This window comes from Rhincodon typus, chromosome 17, assembly GCF_021869965.1.
Source record: "Rhincodon typus isolate 14 chromosome 17, sRhiTyp1.1, whole genome shotgun sequence".
In the NCBI taxonomy this organism is placed as follows: domain Eukaryota; kingdom Metazoa; phylum Chordata; class Chondrichthyes; order Orectolobiformes; family Rhincodontidae; genus Rhincodon; species Rhincodon typus.
In genome coordinates, this window is record NC_063348.1 from 35147984 (window position 1) to 35165636 (window position 17653).

At 41.4% G+C, this 17653-nt stretch overlaps 1 protein-coding gene across 1 annotated transcript in view; it reads right to left on the reverse strand.

The window, feature by feature from the left end:
* galnt18b (UDP-N-acetyl-alpha-D-galactosamine:polypeptide N-acetylgalactosaminyltransferase 18b) overlaps positions 1-17653 on the reverse strand; it is a 236023-nt gene that overhangs the window by 133285 nt on the left and 85085 nt on the right. Inside the window, exon 2 of the mRNA XM_048607031.1 lies at positions 6163-6358. Coding sequence (XP_048462988.1) covers positions 6163-6358 — 196 coding nt within the window. The remainder of the gene's footprint in view (positions 1-6162; positions 6359-17653) is intronic.

Here is a 17653-nt window from a genome sequence, read left to right on the forward strand (position 1 = left end):
TTTTCTGAAGAAGGGTCTAGGCCTGAAACGTCAGCTTTCCTGCACCTCTGATGCTGCTTGGCCTGCTGTGTTCATCCAGCTCTACACTTTGTTGTCTACAATTCAATGTGTTTCTGCTATTAGTCCACAATTACAAAACAATACTGAGCGGGCTAAAAACTTCACAACAATCATTTTAAACAACTACATTCATAGACAAGGATCCATTTTCTGAAAACAAAAAGGAATTTGTTCAAGCCGAGTGCCTTTCTGAATTACCCAGAAGCATGGGGAACTTAAAGTGCCTCATTGCTTTCTCCATGGCAATGTCTTGGTGAATCAGTCCTGAGTAAGGGTAATACCTGAAACGTTGACTGTTCCTTTCCTCCAGATGCTGCTTGGCTTGCTGTGTTCTTCCAGCCTCCTGTTTGTCTATCTTGGTCAGTCAGAGTTAACTCGCTGACACATCAGAACCCATAGTACAAATTGTCATGGTTGTTTGAAAATTGACATTCTTCTATCTGTCCTCAGAGTGTAAAATGATGAGTTTCAGCAAAACGTGCCTCTTTTCAGCAATATTCAATCCTTGTGTTAGCAGATGCAGACTAACAGTTTGAAATATTAGTAGAAAGAACCTTGGTATTTTTTGCATGGAACAGGTTAACATGCACAACATGGTGCTTATCATTGAAGGGCTGATTCCTTTCTTGTTAAAAATGTTGCTTGCATTCCCAAACTATAGTCATGGGAATCCCATTAATAACTCCATCACATTCAGGGCATTCAACCTGTCTGTTTAAATATACTCACCTTGCCCATTTATTTACAGGCTCATGCCAAATGAGATGAACTTGCATCAGGAACTTCTGAACGGAACAACAACAAACTTGCATTTCTATATTATCCTTAATGTAGAAAAGAGTCCAAGGTACTTTACAAGGTAACTATCAAACTAAATTTGATTCCAATCTGATAAGGAGATATTTGGTCAGGTGACCAAAATTTTGGTCAGAGGTAGGTTTTAAGGATGGTCTTTAAAGGAGGAGAATGGGGGTAGAGAGATTTAGACAAGAATTCCAGAGTTTAGAGTTCAGGCAGGTGAAGGCACCCATGTTAGAGCGGTTAAAGTTAGGGATGCACAAGAGGCCAGAATTGGAAGAGGCCTGAGATCTTGAAAAGCCCTATGCAATTAATTGACTATAATTACACGTGCATTCTGTCGCTGTTTGAATAGAACCTGTGTAACAGGAACTGAGTGGCTCAATAATTTATGAGCTCATTAGTAGTTTCTTTTTCCTTTATACATTCACAGGATGAGGGTATTGCTGGCTAGGCATTTATTGTCCATCCCTAATTGCCCAGAGGGCAGTCAAGAGTCAACCACATTGCTGTGGGTCTGGAGTCACATGTAGGCCAGACCAGGTAAGGATGGCAGTTTCCTTCCCTAAAGGACATTAATGAACCAGATGGGTATTTTCCTGACAATCGGCAATGGATTCACAGTCATCATTAGATTCTTAATTCCCAGATATTTATTGAATTCAAATTCCACCATCTGCCATGGTGGGATTTGAACCCAGGTCCCCAGAACGTTATCTGGGTCTCTGGATTAACAGTCTAGTGATAATACCGCTAGGCCATTGCCTCCTCCACTGGTAAATAAAAAGAGAAAATGCAGAAAATACTTAGCAGGTCAGGCAGCATTTACGGAGAAAAAAAGTAGAGTTAACGTTTCAGGTTGATGACCTTTCATCAGAGTAGAACATCAGAAAGCTCCACTCCAAGCCAAACACCAACCTGACTTGTAACTATATTGCCATTCCTTTATTGCCAAAATCCTGGAACTCCCTTCCTAAGAACACTATGGGTGTACCTAACACACATGGATGGCAGCAGCTCAAGAAAGCAGCTTACAACTACGCTCTCAAGGGAAATTAGGGATGAGCAATAAATACTGATCTAGTCAGTAACACCCAGATCCAGTGAACGAATATTCAAAAAGTATTATGCGGAACCAGCATCCATATGTAAGAAAAAGACCAAGGCTGGTATTAGCAGGTGGCTTTGTGATACGTTCATAGAATCCCTACAGTGTGGAAGCAAGCCATTTGGCCCACTGAGTCCACACTGACTTTCCAAACAGCATCCCACTCAGACCCACCCCTTCCTTGTAACCCTGCATTTTCCATTCAGCCAACCTGCACACCCTGGGCAATTTAGCGTTCCCAATCTACCTAACTTACACATCTTTGGACTGTGGGAGGAAACTGGAGCACCCAGAGGAAATCCACACAGACAAACAGTCGCCCAAAGTTGGAATTGAACCCTGGTCCCTGGAACTGAGAGGCAGCAGTGCTAACTACTGAGCCACAGTGGACAGTAGGTTAAGATAGTGGAGTTTCCCAGTTCCAGAATAAATAAATAACTGTTTCTTTTTTAAACAGCAACTGATCGACTTTCCGATGAACATGTAGGGTTAAAATCAATGTCTTGATTGAGAGCAGGCAGCCTGAAGACTGGCTACCAGTAATCCTTTGGCAATATTCCTCTAAATATGAGCCATCCAAGGAAATAAGCCCACATCTAGGAGAATTTGTTCTTTTATAGTTTGAATCAATATGTTCCCTTGATAAGTGCACTGATTAGCAGCAGAGCTGCAGTAATGACTATTGGCTTGTGTGTCACTGTTGGTTTTGTAGAGCTGTTAAGTGCTGGCTTTGGAAGAAGTACTGAGCTGTAACCCTATCCCTTCCTGAAACAGATCTGTTTTGATTTTCGAGCACACAGATTGTTTCTTTCATTTAAAGAAATGCTTGCAGAAAGAGCTAGTATCAAAGCATTTTGTTGTTTTAATTGAAAAGGGTTATGTTGCCAATTTCTTGTTTGCTTCAACCCAAAGCTCCTCTTTGGATGGCATTTTTGAAATCAATTGACCATCAGGATGAAAGGAATGGTTCCAGAAACACATAAATTAGACAGACCTGCATTTCTATAGCGCCTTTCATGCGTTCAAGACATCACCAAGTGCTTTACAGCCAGTTTTAAGGTATAGCAACTGTTGTAATGTAGCAAACTGAGCAGACAACCTGTACACAGCAAGATCACAGCATGAGAGAATAACCATATGATCTGTTTTGAGTGATGTTGGTTGAGGGATAAATATGGACCATGATATCAGGAAGAACTCTCCTCCCTACGTCAATTTTATGGCTGTGGGATATTTTACACCCACCTACCTTCAACAATTCACCTCCGTGATTGTCATCTGTCAAAAGTACAGCATTCTGTCAGTATTGCAATGGAATAGACAGAGCGGGTTTGCTGTTCAAGCCATTAGAATGGGACATGAACCCAAATCCTTCTGATTCAGGCAGTGCTTTCCAGTGAAGTGCAACCAACATGGGATTTGTTTCAATTGGGAAAGGCCATGATGTGGACGTGACAGTGTTGGAATGGGGTGGAGGAGGCCAGAAATCGCACAACACCAGGTTATAGTCTAACAGGTTTATTTGAAAACACAAGCTTTCGGAGCCTCAGTCCTTCTTTGGGTGTTGGTGAGAATTGGGAAGGCACTGGGCTTGATTTTACCACCCAGGGATATGAGTCCAGAGGAGATGTGCTGATGGTAGCCAGGTGGGGGTGGGTGGAGACACAGCAAAATGAGAATCTGTCTGATCTCAAAATAGGGAAACTGAGACCAGAGAGTCAGACTCCAGCTCTGATTAGCACTCTAAGTCTTCCACACTAATTTGCAATTTTAGCTGCACACTTCTTTTTATCTAGAAAGTAATATGTTATTAACAGATGCTTTCTGTTGGTCATGTAGGACTAAATCTGATGTTGAAACTCCAATCCGTGCCTTTGTAACATTCAGACTCAAATCACTTCTGGCTGCCTTCCCAACTTGCCTCCCTCCACAAATATAAGCTCATTTAAAACTCTGCTGCCCATATTCTAAGTCACACCAAGTTGTCTTCAATTCTGCACCAGCTGTGCATTGAGTCCTTCAATTTTAAAATTCTCATCCTGCTTTTGCGGAGCAGGCTCGATGGGCTGAATGTCCTAATTCTGCTCCTATATCGTATGGTCTTGTGTTCAGGCAGGGAGAGGGAATCAAATTTACAAAGAAGTACAAAAATTCTCAGAACAACATTGATATTCACCTATTCTCTGGCTCAGCTAGCTCAGCCATGTCACCTGACTTTGGTCATCACGGTCTGGGCCATCAGATCATGTTGTGGGCTCCTGCTTGACATAGAAGAGACAGTGACCCAAGATGAACTGGCACCAAAAGGTCTCCAGCTGGACCACAGACACAAGAAACACAGAATACTTTCTTTGCCATTAGTGTCCCTGGATGCAGGAGTTATGAAGTCTAAGTAAGTCTTGTGTTGGTTCCATTAGTTTTCAGGAAGTTTGGGAAACCCATGCCAAGTATATGATATTACATTGTAAACAATGTGTCAATATTGCTGCGATATCAGTCTAATAAAATCCTAAACTTGTCTTTCCTAAGGAACTAAGCTACCAATTTGCTCTTGCTCATTCCTGCTATTATCCAAATCAAATTTAGCACCTCTTATTAGGACAAGAGGTGATACAGTTACCGATTTTAGGATCCAATGGAACTAGTGATAACATGGAGCATGACAAACTGTCTTACATATTCCAGAATGATGTTATGGACCAGACCAAACCCCCTCAAAATATATTAAGAAGATAGCCCAGATCCTAACTGTTTCATATTTTAAAGGCAAGTACCAGGCATTGCATTCTGGATGCAGTTTGATTGGTCAAGCTACCAGATTTGAAGCAGAACACACTTTATTCATACACTATATTTAAAATACAAAACAAAAGAAAATGGAATAACTTAACCCTACTGGAAAACTTAACAGAATAATAGATTATTTAACTATGAAACAATAACTGTTTTAATATAGTAACATCCCATAAACAGCCCCTTGACAAATGCAAGTCCAGCAAAATTCTCAGGCAATTCTCCAGTCCAGGAAGAAAACACCAAGAGAAAAGTCTGAGAGAGAGAGAGAGAGAGAGAGGCAGGGAGAGATGTACTGCAGCTTCCAAACCTGGCTTCAAGACCCCAACAACTGCTACTACTGAAAAACCAAAACTAAAAATCCTGGTTCTGTGGGAGCTTTCTCCGCCCATTCATGCTGCTTCTATTGTTCCTACTTTTAAAAAAATTCTCAAGGCCTCACAAGCTGTTTGTTTTATAGGCTTACAATAGACAACTTGGTACCTCTATCTTAAACGTCTCTTCAAAACAAAACAGGGCAAAGTACACCTCTTAAAGCCATACTATCGTCACGGTAGTAAAACCAGAGGACAGGGTCAGTTTGAAGTGAATAAAATCAATCTACTCTGTGAGAAAAATATTTCAGTGATTGAGGGGTCATTCTATAGAACAATTCCCAAGGGAGATTGGAATTGTTTATTCAATGACATCCAAGAGAGATCGATATCATTCAGAAAATAACATGTGACAGTGTCATGAGCAATTTGAAACATGACAAATGTAACAAGCTGGGAAGGGCCTGCTGATTTTGGATCTATACTTTTCAAAGATCTCCATCACTGAGGGTTCGCTTTACCCCAGATCTAGCTGGTTTGTAGACTCACTGACAGAGATTGATTAGTGTGGGTAACTTGTAAAGGAATGAGATAGTGATCTATATGATGATGTACCAGTGACAGCTGCAGTCACGTACTCAACCCTGAGAAGAGAACAAAGGAACAGTCTATTGTCAGAGGCTGTAAGGTACATATCACAATGTAAATAGAACGAAATCTGTGAGAGTCAGAATAGTCACTGTCAGGTAGAGGAAACCTTCCCAATATATACCATACCATAAATTACCTACAGAGACATCCAAATAAGGTCCAAAAGTGGAACCAAACCAAGTCCATTATCATGTGACTACAGGGATGGTAGAAGATGAATGAGATGGACCTTGGACGTTATTGGCAGCCAATTTTGTTGTTCCAGTTGGGGAGAGCCTAGTTCTTCCCTGTGGGAGTTCTGCCAACATCACACAAGAGTTAAGGCAGATGGTTTAAGTGGATTGCACCTCACAAGGTCCCAGGAAATTCACGGTCACCTCTGTTTTGCCACATGCTGGAAAACCAAACAACTACACCATTGTTCTCCATACAACATACCCATCAGGTCGGAGGTCAGGGATGGACCTGTCCAATGGCAGTCGGTCACTGAGGTAGCTATTGTAGCCATAGTATTGGAACTTCTTCAAAGCGACCCTCCGATTTTCAGGAGAAAGGTTGTGGCCCCAGTGAGTGAAGAGTAAGGAATCAGTAAAGGCATCAGCAGCTATATTCTCCTCTAGCTTCTGTGGAACCTCTGGAAAGAAAGGGGAAAAAATTTACATTGATATAACGCTTTTCATGTCCTTGGGACATCCCAAAGTGTTTGCAGCTTTGAAGTGTGGTCACTGATGCACAGTGGGCACGTCTGATGGGTAAAATGAGGTTGTACATTAGAAATTCTAATGGCATAAAGAGATGCTTAAGCAGATAAACAAGTTATTTCACAACAATGTGAGCATTGTTTATTCTTAAGCTGTATTTATGGGTAATGCCACCAATAGGTGGAGCATTGCAGTCCCCGAGTGATGAGAGATGCTCGTGAATGAAGTGGCTAAATGACTGTGACTGAGACTGAAAATCATTGGAAGCAGGGAACAAGTAACCAGTCAGCAGCAATTTCTCACATTAAATTTTAAACTAGTTATAAAATCCACTAAAGCAGAGCAACAATTTATAAGCAGTCTGCAAATTTCCCTGTAAATTATTCTTCTGGTGACTGATAAGAAGCTTTGTCTCTGGGCAGTTGCAGTATGCTGTTACCTGACCATTAATCAGCCTTCTTTTCACTGAAACTAGGGTCTCTCATGCCAAAGAAATGTATAGACTATAAATGTGATTTGTATAATTGCTGCTGTGATTCCCTGGACCTGACAACTCATTTAAAATTTAATGTCGTAGTGGCATGATGTCACAGGTGCAAATGGAGTATAGTCTCTGTTTTTGTTGTTGGGAACATACGCTCCATTATTCTCAGCACACCAGGGTTAAAAAGCATTTCTCCAGTGAAACTTCACCAACCAGACAGGCAGCATGGAAATGTAAACACTAGGATTTAAGAGTTAAAGACTTTGGACCCAAATTCCCACAATGTGGCTCTGAAAGCTGCAGATCCAGCCCGTATGGGAAGTATAGATATTTGTTGAATTGTCCTTTTGTAAATATCACATTTAAACCCTTCGCTGCATCACCTCCCTGAGATTATATGAGTGTGGGGTCTGAGAGTTATTGAAGAAGCATCAAGCCAAAATGTTCCAGTCACATAGGCAGGACTCTGGTTCAAAGGATGAGCTGGCCTACTCCTGACCATCAATTTGATGTGCTTGACTAAAACTTGCATTTCACTAGCACTTTTCACAGCCCTCCTTAAAACTCTCTGCATCTCTACCTTGGTCTCCTTCTTTAAGATGATCTTTAGAAACTACTTCTTGATCACATTTGATACCTGATGTTCCTGTGAAGTGCCTTCGGTTGTCTATTATGTTGAGGTCAATATATTGAGGAATATCATTTCTTTCCAATCTGAATAAAGCACTATCACATCAAAGTCAGTTGATCAAAGGATGGTGGAAGGAAAGGTTTCAGCGTGGAACTGGGAGTTGAGCATGAGAAATGTGGGGGCGATTGGAGTGATTCAGGAGGAGAAGAGCAGCGTTTGTTAGCAATGCTGCCTCACAGTGCCAGAGACTCTGGTTTGATTCCACCCTCGGGCGACTGTCTGTGTGGACTTTGCACATTCTCTCTGTGTCTGCGTGGGTTTCCTCCGGGAGCTCCAGTTTCCTCCCACAGTCCAAAGATACGCAGGATTGGTGGATTAGCCATGCTAAATTGCCCATAGTGCCCAGGGATGTGTAAATTGGATGGATTAGTCACGGGAAATGCAGGGTGACAGGGAATAAAGTTGGGGGGAATGGGTCTGAATGAGATGCTCTTCGGAAGGTCAGGTGCAGACTCAATGGGCCAAATGGCCTGCTTCTGCAGTGTAGGGATTCTACGAGGATTCTGAGATTGCAGTTAGTCAGGGGATGATTGGGATGAGTTGGGGGAGTGAGACAGCAGGAGACTGAGAACGGGACTGTTGATGTAACTAAAGAAAAGGTGCCTTCTTTCCCTACTATAATGACCAGCAATTGCTCAGTCCTAATCCATCAGTTTCCCAAATAAAACATGGCTTCTGAAAAAGCAAAACAAGACCTGGAAGGAAAAGCAACAAAGCTTTAAATTCCGGCCTGGCCTTTCTGAAATTCCAGCCGAGATTCTCAACTGCACCAGAGTAGGAACCTCATGTTGCAGCAGAAATTCAAACTTTTATGAACAAAAAGTCAGGAGACTGAAACTTTCTGATCCAAAGCCTCCCTCAGTCAAGGTGTCTGTTACCAAGACATTTGCAAAGCTTAAAAACTAACAGCTCCTCAAATGTTGGATCAGTTAACAACAGGATATTTCTGACACAAAGGAAGTCTGGGTCAAGGTAATCCACAGCTGAAGGCAGTCTCCTTCAATTAATCGTATCTCTGTTCAATGGGTTCATTGTGTGATCAACCTGATGCAAAGTGAATGAATTTAACATGAGCCGTATTCCCAACACCACACTCAAAGCAAATCCTTTCCAAAATGTCAAGGTAAATACCTGACACGGTCATTATTTTAAATGCTGGGGAATGTAGCATTCTTGTGCATGCATCTTGCAAAGAGGCTGCAGCCATGTAGAAAACAAAATCAAACATAACCTTAACTGAAGGAAAGTAAGGAATGAAATCATAAACTACTTCTCTGACTCTTCTGCATCCTACATCCACTCGAGAGAATTCACAGAAACTTACTGAAAAGGTCAGTAAAGAGTAATGGCACAAGTTAAACAGAAATTTTAAAAAAGGCTAGTTGAGGCTAGGGCAGTATGGTGGCTCAGTGGTTAGCACTATTACCTCACAGCACCAGGGATCTGGGTTTGATTCCAGCCTCAGGTGATTGTCTGTGTGGAGTTTGCACATTTTCCCCATATCTGTGTGGGTGTGCTCTGGTTACCTCCCACTGTCCAAGATGTGCAGTCTAGGTGGATTGGCCATGCTAAATTGCCCATTGTGTTCAGGGATGTGTAGAATAGGTGAGTTATGACAGATGGGTCTGGGTGGGATGCTCTGAGGGTCAGTGTGGACTTGTTGGACCAAAGGGCCTGTTTCCACACTGTAGGGAATCTATGAAGAGATTTACCAACAATCTGACAGTTTCATGGTCACATTTACTAGGACAGATTTTTAAACAATGAAATCCAAATTGTTATTCAAAAGCCTACAGAGGATTTGAACTGTCAGTGTTTTGGTTATTAACACTGGAGTTTGAATGAACACACTGGTGAATAAATCACTTCAGCACTGCACCAGAAACCAACCTCCACTTCCATCTTTGTTCATGCATTGAAAACAATTTGTTTTTATTAGGTGGGTCCTCAAGAAATAGGACTTCAATTACTTCAAATTATCCACAGCCTCAAATGATCTGTCACTTCAAAAAACATTGCATTGACCTAGCACCTTTCACAACCTCAGAAAGTTCCAAAACACATCACTACAAATCAAAAGCTTCTTGAAGTCTAGTGCAAGAAATATCAGTCAGTTTACACATAGCATGTTCTTGCAAATAACAAACTGGTAATGATCAGATTATAAATATTTTAATGATGTTGATTGAGACATAAATATTGCCCAGACCACAGGAGGAAATGCCCTACACTACTCAAAGTTCATTAGAGAGGGCAGACAGAGCCTGGGTTTAAGTTCCTTCCGAAAGACAGAGCCACTCCAACTGTTTACTTCCTCAATACAGCCTCTCCAACAGTATAGCACCCCCTCAGTACTGGACCTCTGACGATGCAGTGCTCCCTCAGCATAGCCCATCTAACAGTGCAGCACGCCCTCAATATTGCCCCTCTGACAGTACAGCAGACCCTCAGTACTGACCCTCTCACAGTGCAGCATTCCCTCAGTACTGACCCTCTCACAGTACAGCAGTCCCTCAGTACTGACCCTCTGACAGTGCAGCGTTCCCTCAGTACTGACCCTTTGACATTGCAGTGCTCTCTCGGTACTGACCCTCTGACAGTGCGGCACTCCCTCAGTACTGACCCTCTGGCAGTACAGCACTCCCTCAGTACTGACCCTCTGACAGTACAGCAGTCTCTCAGTACTGACCCTCTGACAGTACAGCAGTCCCTCAGTACTGACCCTCTGATAGTGCAGCGTTCCCTCAGTACTGACCCTCTGACAGTGCGGCACTCCCTCAGTACTGACCCTCTGACAGTACAGCACTCCCTCAGTACTGACCTCTGACAGTAAAGCAGTCTCTCAGTACTGACCCTCTGACAGTACAGCAGTCCCTCAGTACTGACCCTCTCACAGTACAGCACTCCCTCAGTACTGACCCTTCAACAATGCTATGCTCCCTCAATTCTTTCCCTCTGGCAGAGCAGCTCCCTGGTACTGCATTGGAAGTGTCAACTAGATTGTTGGATAAATATTCATGACAAGAAATGTTGCCCTCAAGTTAAACTGCAAGTTTCTCCTTATGTGTATAGGAGGATGTAAGCTCAGGAGCTGGATTTCTGCGAGGAACATGCATATGTTTGTATCAACAACTCTGCAAATGAGATCATGGATATCTACACTCAATTTAGGATATAATTGGAAGCTGTACCATAATATAAGGCAACATCTGTTTTCCTCTGAAGCCTGCACATAGATGGAACTAACGTATTTCTGTTGCCAGCTGTTCATAGAAATGAGACGTCACAAATGACAGCTGTTATAGGGATTGTAGTGTAATGGGAATGTTACTGGGTGTTGCTATGAACAAGTGAGGAGGGATGAATCAGCTTGCTTCTTTTTAAACTGCTTGGTCAGCCACAACAAAGATTTTTCATTTTTTTAGCATGCAGCTACGTTACATTTCAGAGAGTGTTGTTCCTGGATCAGTGGTTGTCCCAGTGGTGGACAGAGTTGTTCTATTTCTGTTGTTTGGTTGCTGGGGATCTCTGGGTCTGATGGTCGCTGGGTGTTCTGTGCAGGTGGTGTGTTCAGCTCTTCCTGGTCAGTTGCCTGCAGTTGAGGAGCAGCTTCTGCAGTAGGACTTAGTTGTCCTGTAATTCTAACAATGTAGCAATATGTTCACTTCCACTGAGTACTACCAAAGTGACAATTGCCCCTCTCAGGTGCCAAGTTACCACTTGTGCTGGCCTTTGTTGAGGTGGTTGAATGCCCTGACTGGGTCTCTAGTACTCAACTCTGACAATGGGTTCGTCAAAATGAAAATGCAATGTCAAAGTGAAAATGAAATTTGGGTTGCTGCTGTTTCACCTGAGTTTTTCCACTCACACTAGTCACTACTTCCAGCTTTAGTAGCACTTTTACTATTGGAAGAATAGTATGCCTTCAGTATGTGTGTTTCTTCATTCAAGAATTGTCTTGTATACATCCGTGCAGGATTTGTCAGGTTTCCTTATGATCCCTATTGTAATTTTTTACTGCCACCTCAGCCTTTCCATTTGACCAGGGATTGTGTGGGAATGATGTGTCGTGTTCAATTTCCCAGTTTTTCATGAAGTGACTGAAATCTTCACCTCCTAAACTGAGGGCCTTTGCTGCTCATGACTATGTCAGGTATGCCATAAGATTGAACTGTGCTTTTAGGCATTTGACAATCCTAGCAGTAGTCCTTGAAGTCAATTGGTCCACTTCCCAGCAGAATAGTAGTCAACTGTGACAAGTTCATCAATTCCTGAGAGAGTGAAGAGATCCTTGACCAGCTTCACCCATTGGTCTTTCTGGGATCTTCTGTTATCAGTGTCTCTCAAGCTTACTTACCTTGGTACTCATTGTAAGCACTGCACTGGTTGATGTCATCCTTGATTCTGTTGCTCATGTTTGGCCAGTAGAATATATCTTTTATTGCCTTCCTGTTCATTGCTGGCCTGCATGGATGAGCTTCGGCATCTCTCCTCTCAGCTCCTCCTTCAGGATAATGACTGTATTTCCTCTATACAATATGCCACTTTGTGCTGTCAAATCATCTCTATATGCCTAGTGTGCTGGTGTGTCCTTGATGTTTTCTGGCCACCATTTTATCACTACTTCTTGTAACATTTGGTGATCTGTATTTTCTTGGGCAGCATGTTTAATACGGGCAATGTGCTCATCTGTTAAATTGTCTGCTGTGTTGGGTTGATGACTTCCACAGTGTGATGAGCTGTAGCTTCACCTTGAGTCTGGAAGGTTTTACACTCTGTTGTAGCATTCTCCACTTTTCTCATTGGGAGGACTGCTTTTGACGGCAGTCTGCAATATGTATCTGCTTTCTTCACTTGTATGTTACATCCAAATTGTATCTCTGTAACTGGAATCACATTTTTTTGCAGATGCTTTGGAGCAGATTGTAGTGGCTTGAGGAAAATACTCTGAAGTGCCTTGTGGATGGACTTGATTATCACTTTGTGTCTTCAAAGTAGCTATTGTTGAAAATGTTCACAATTTAGGACAGTGGCCAAGCACTCTTTCTCCATCTGGATATAATGGCTTTCTGATTGTGATAGCACCCTGGATGTAAATATAACTAGTGGACCTTGCTGCTTGAGGTTCATGTCCTATAGTCACAAGTACCACACTGCAGGGTGACTTCATCATTTCCTTTATTGTATTTCAGGATTGGCATTGCCATCACTAGTTACTTGATTTTAATGAATGCTGCTTCTTGTATTATGTCCCAATTTCCCTGCACTTCCTTGGCTGTCACTTAGTGTAATGGTTCACATTCCGATGATAAGCTGGGCAAGAATTTTGCAAAATAATTAATGAATCTAACAGATCATTGTATTGTTTTTTACAACTGTTTACAGTTGTATCACTGATACAGCCCTCACCTTTCTGGGGCAAAGATATTTTGCTGTCAGCACATGGCCGACATACTCAACTTCAGGCATCTTGAATTGTAATCTTTTCCTTGTCCGACTTCAGATTCAGCTGACAAGTTCTGTTGAGCAGTCACAAAAGATTTGATCATGATCAACAATGGCTTCTTCAGTTGTGGCTCCACATCTGTAAATTAGCAGATCATCCATTAGAGATTCCACACTGGGAAGATCATGTCTGCATTCTTCTGGAGCTGTGGATATGCCAGATGGCGTGTGCAACAAGGCATATCTCCTGCAGAGTATCCAGAGCAGAGTTACAAAGATGCTGCTTCCACCTAGCTTTATTTGTGAGAAATCAACCTTCACATCAGAGTGGTGAAGTTGTTTGCCTTTGCAAGTTGTGGCAAAATTCCTTCACTGGTTAATGTTGGTGGTGAGATCTCTTCAGGGATTTATTTAGATTTTTTTTGGATCAATGCATACTCTCAGCTTTCCAGGTTGTTTCAATGCTATGATGCTGCTAATCCATTCTGTAGAATCTGTCACTTCCTTGACCATTCCTTTCCTTTTCTAGCTCTTCTATCTTATCTTTCAAGCTGGCCTTGAGGGCAGCTGGAACTTTTCTCAGCAGATGCTAAATTGGTCTTGAATTCTCATCTACTTCAAGGTGACATTCTCCTAGAGGCATCCAAAACCTGTGAACACATCTTTGTACTGAGCTAAGATGTGTTCCAGGACCAGTGGTTTAATGTGCTGGGACACATTGCTAATCTTTGACGCATTAAGGGACACCAATTCAAGCTTTAGATTCACTCCGACTAAGATGAATGACGTTTATTAGCCACATGGGACCCCAGATCCTCATTCGCGTTATTACAATTGGCTTAAAGAGTAATCTATCCTCTTGGCATGCATATGGTGCCATCATATATGTTTAACCTTACTTTCAAGGATTTCATTTTTAGATTGTCACGTCGAGCCACTTTGCTCAGGTCTGACAAGGTCATAATGTTGCATGACTGTGTCTATGTGACATTTTATGTTCGCCTGATGTTTACTCTGCAGTCCTTGTTCCAACAGTCACAAGACTCTGGCAGTCTGGACATTCCTCCTTCTAATGCATGATATTTTCCGAGACATTTGCAACCTTCCCTTTGTTTGCGATTGTTCCACTTTGTGTTCCTGGAGCATCTGTCAGCACAATGCAAGACCTGGTCTTCTGCCATGAATATCGTCAGTTAATTCACAGCTTCCACACTTTTGCAGACATCAATTGCTCTCCTGCATGTAAGTTCTTGCAGTGGGTGTGTTTTTACTTTTGGATCTCTTTTTTCATATATAGTCCAGGCTTTAATTAGCTCATTCTTTAATTATGTAAATTCATGGGTTTCTGCAAGCAATGATGATCAACGGACTCTTTTTCATATTGTTCCCTAGTATTGAATAAACACTGTTCATATGTAATGTTCCCTTTGGGCTCAAAGTGTGTCCTCAAAGCTTTTACAATTTCTGCTGTTTATTTGTTCTGCTCTTCAGAATGATTTAGAATTGAATTTTAGAGGAATTTTAGATTTAGGGAGGCAACGGCCTATTGGTAGTATCAATGGACTGTTATATCTAGAGACCCAGGTAATGTTCTTCGGACCTGAGCTCAAATCCTGCCACGGCAGATGGTGGAATTTGAATTCAATAATAATTTGGAATTGAGGGTCTAATGATGATCATGATACCATTGTCAATTCTTGGGGAAATACCCATCTCATGTCCTTTAGGGAACAAAACTGCTGTTCTTACCTGGTCTGGATTACATTTGGCTCCACACCCACAGCACTATGGTTTACTCTCAGCTGCCCTCTGGACGGGCAATTAGGGATGGATAATAAATGCCCACATCCCATTAATGAATAAAAACAAAAATATATTTTGGAACAGTCTCTTCCCAGTGATAAAAGTGTAATGACTTGTACTTGTTTTGGTTTGCTCAACAAATCCATGGCTATTGTATAATTCTGCTGTTACTCATGGAAGATCTCTCAGTTCATTTTCATACCTTCACCCAGTCATATGATCAGGAGATAAGAGGGGCAAATCTGCAGCCATTTTCTTAACAGTAATGTTTTCACTTTGATCTTCATTTTATTCTCCTTTCAGTGGCAGATCACAACTCTGTGACTGCTTTTTATTTCAGCTCTGGATATTCACCTCAGTGCCTCTTCTGACACATTGTTTTAAGTGTACAACACATCAATATGTCCAACACAAGGATTTTATTCAGTTTATGCTTAAGATGGCCTCATAAAGGGTGTGTGTCTCATGTTAGACATCACATGACTACAGCAAGCTAGAACAGACATTTGTACATGATTGCATTTCAACCCAAACATAGTTAGTCCTCCTCTGCCCTTCACCACCATACCCCCAAACCCTACTTTTTCCCAAAACTCTGTTTTTTTAATTTTCAAGGATCTATCCAATTCCTGTTTGAAAATTCTTACTGAATCTGCTTCCATGTCCTTTGCAGGCAACGTATTCTTGATTAAAGTATATCATTGTTCAAAGCAAATGTTCCTCAAATCCCTTTTTTTTCTTTAATTTGAGATTAATTTAAAGCAGGTCTCCTCTGGTCACTGACCCTCCTGCCAATGGGCTCACTGCTTGGACCGGATTAACAGCTCCAATCGGGGAACTCATGTTCTTCAGGGCCAGCTGACCCCGTCACAATCATTACAAGTTGTAAATTCCTGAGACAAAAATGCTTCTTTATTTTTGTCAGACATGACTCAGTGGAGATACTCTCAGATCGTGGGTTGAAGACTTTGTCCAGAAACTCAGTGCAGAACTGACGGAGTGCCAACTGTAACAACATTAAATGGAGACCCTGTCTAAAATATTAACATTCCTATAGTCACTGTTGTCTGTGTTCTGTCTCTGTTTATAACACATAGGATCCAACAAGTATTTCAGTTTGTCCTGCCACCTTTAAAAACTTGTGCACTGACTCCTCCAGCTCTCTCTGTTCCTGAATCCATTTATAAATTGCATAGTTTAGTTTACATTGCATCTCTTTATTCTTTCTACTGAAATGAGTTACATCACAGTCCTCTGCATGAAGTCTCAACCACCCTGCGTCTGCCCAGTTCAGCCGTTTAAGATGCCTGAATGTAGTTTACTACATTTCTGAGCTTCATGTCATCTGCACTCTTTGAAATTATACCTTGTCTATCCAAGTTCAAGTCATTAATATATAATAAAAAGAACAATAGTTAAACTTCTGATCTTTGAGATCCCTCCCTCTAGTCTGAAAAATATCCTTTCAGCGCTATTCTCTGCTTCCCAAGTCCCAGTCAATTTTATGACCATGCTGCCACAATCCCTTTAATCCCATGGGCTTTAACTCCACTAACAAAATTATCATGTGGTACTCGAGCACTTCTTGCAAGTCCATATACATAATATCAATTATACTACATTCAACTATCCTCTGTTGTACTTTCAAAGACTCAATCAAGTTAGTCAGGAACAGTTTGTGATTCACTAACCTAAGTTGGTTCTCTTTTATGAATGCATGTTTAACCAAGCAGCTATTGATGTCCTCCTTTTTCTTTGATTTGCATGGAATATTTACAATTTTCAAACTCTAATTAAAGGGGGGGGGGGCGGAAAAGTGTCTTTAAGCAAAATATAGTTAGACAGTGGATGTTCTGTCACAAATTATTGCTGAAGCAGAATCCACCAATTTTTTCAAAAGGGAATTCAAGTTTTCAATTAGTAGAGGATTATAGGAGATGAGTAGTGATTTAGGATCAAATCAAATGGGGTATTAAACAATGGAAAATGAGATAGGGAATGCAATTAGTCAAGCTGTGACAATAAATTGACAATAAATAGTATGGGAAGTGAGCAGGAGAGTGGGATTAGACTAGTTGGGATAATAAAAGAAGGAAAGTAAATTGAAGAAAGGGATTAGGGTGTGTGGGATATTAAAAGGAATACTCTCTCTCTTGGTTAGTTCTGTTCAGGAACGTTCCATAATTCATTTTTTTGTTACCACGGTGCTGTTATTTTTGCAAAGCATATTAAAAAGAATGGTGGGAATTTAGGAATAAGGTTTTACAAGAGTGGAGTTACTGGAATACAGATATAAAGAGCTGTAGTTTGATAAGGTCTATTGGCAAAGCATTCATTAAGACAACCAAATAACACCCTGTTCTTGTTAAATAATCTCTTTTATAGTTTTGGCATCTGGTCAAATCTGCCACAGGAGACACAAATGCTTCATTCAAACAGGTTGATCTCATTTGAGCTCTCACCTGCACTCAAAACTTGCTCACATGTCAAGGAGGAAATGAGGAACTTCAGACAAAGTGACTCAGTGTTCTGTGAGCTCATTAGTCACAACACTGCAGTATCCAAACTCCTCCAACAACTTCTCAAGCCCAGTGTAACATAGGAGAGAGAGTGCCTGTGTACTTAGATAGTGCCTGATCGCAAAGCATGGGTCATCTCAAAGCAACCTCACACAATTGCCATTCTCAAAGTGCAGAGAGCACAGGAAGATCCCACAAAATCTAATGAAAACAGAAATGATTGAGAAACAAACAATCCATTCGCATGTGGAAAGAGATGAATTAATGTTTCATTTGTGGCATTGTA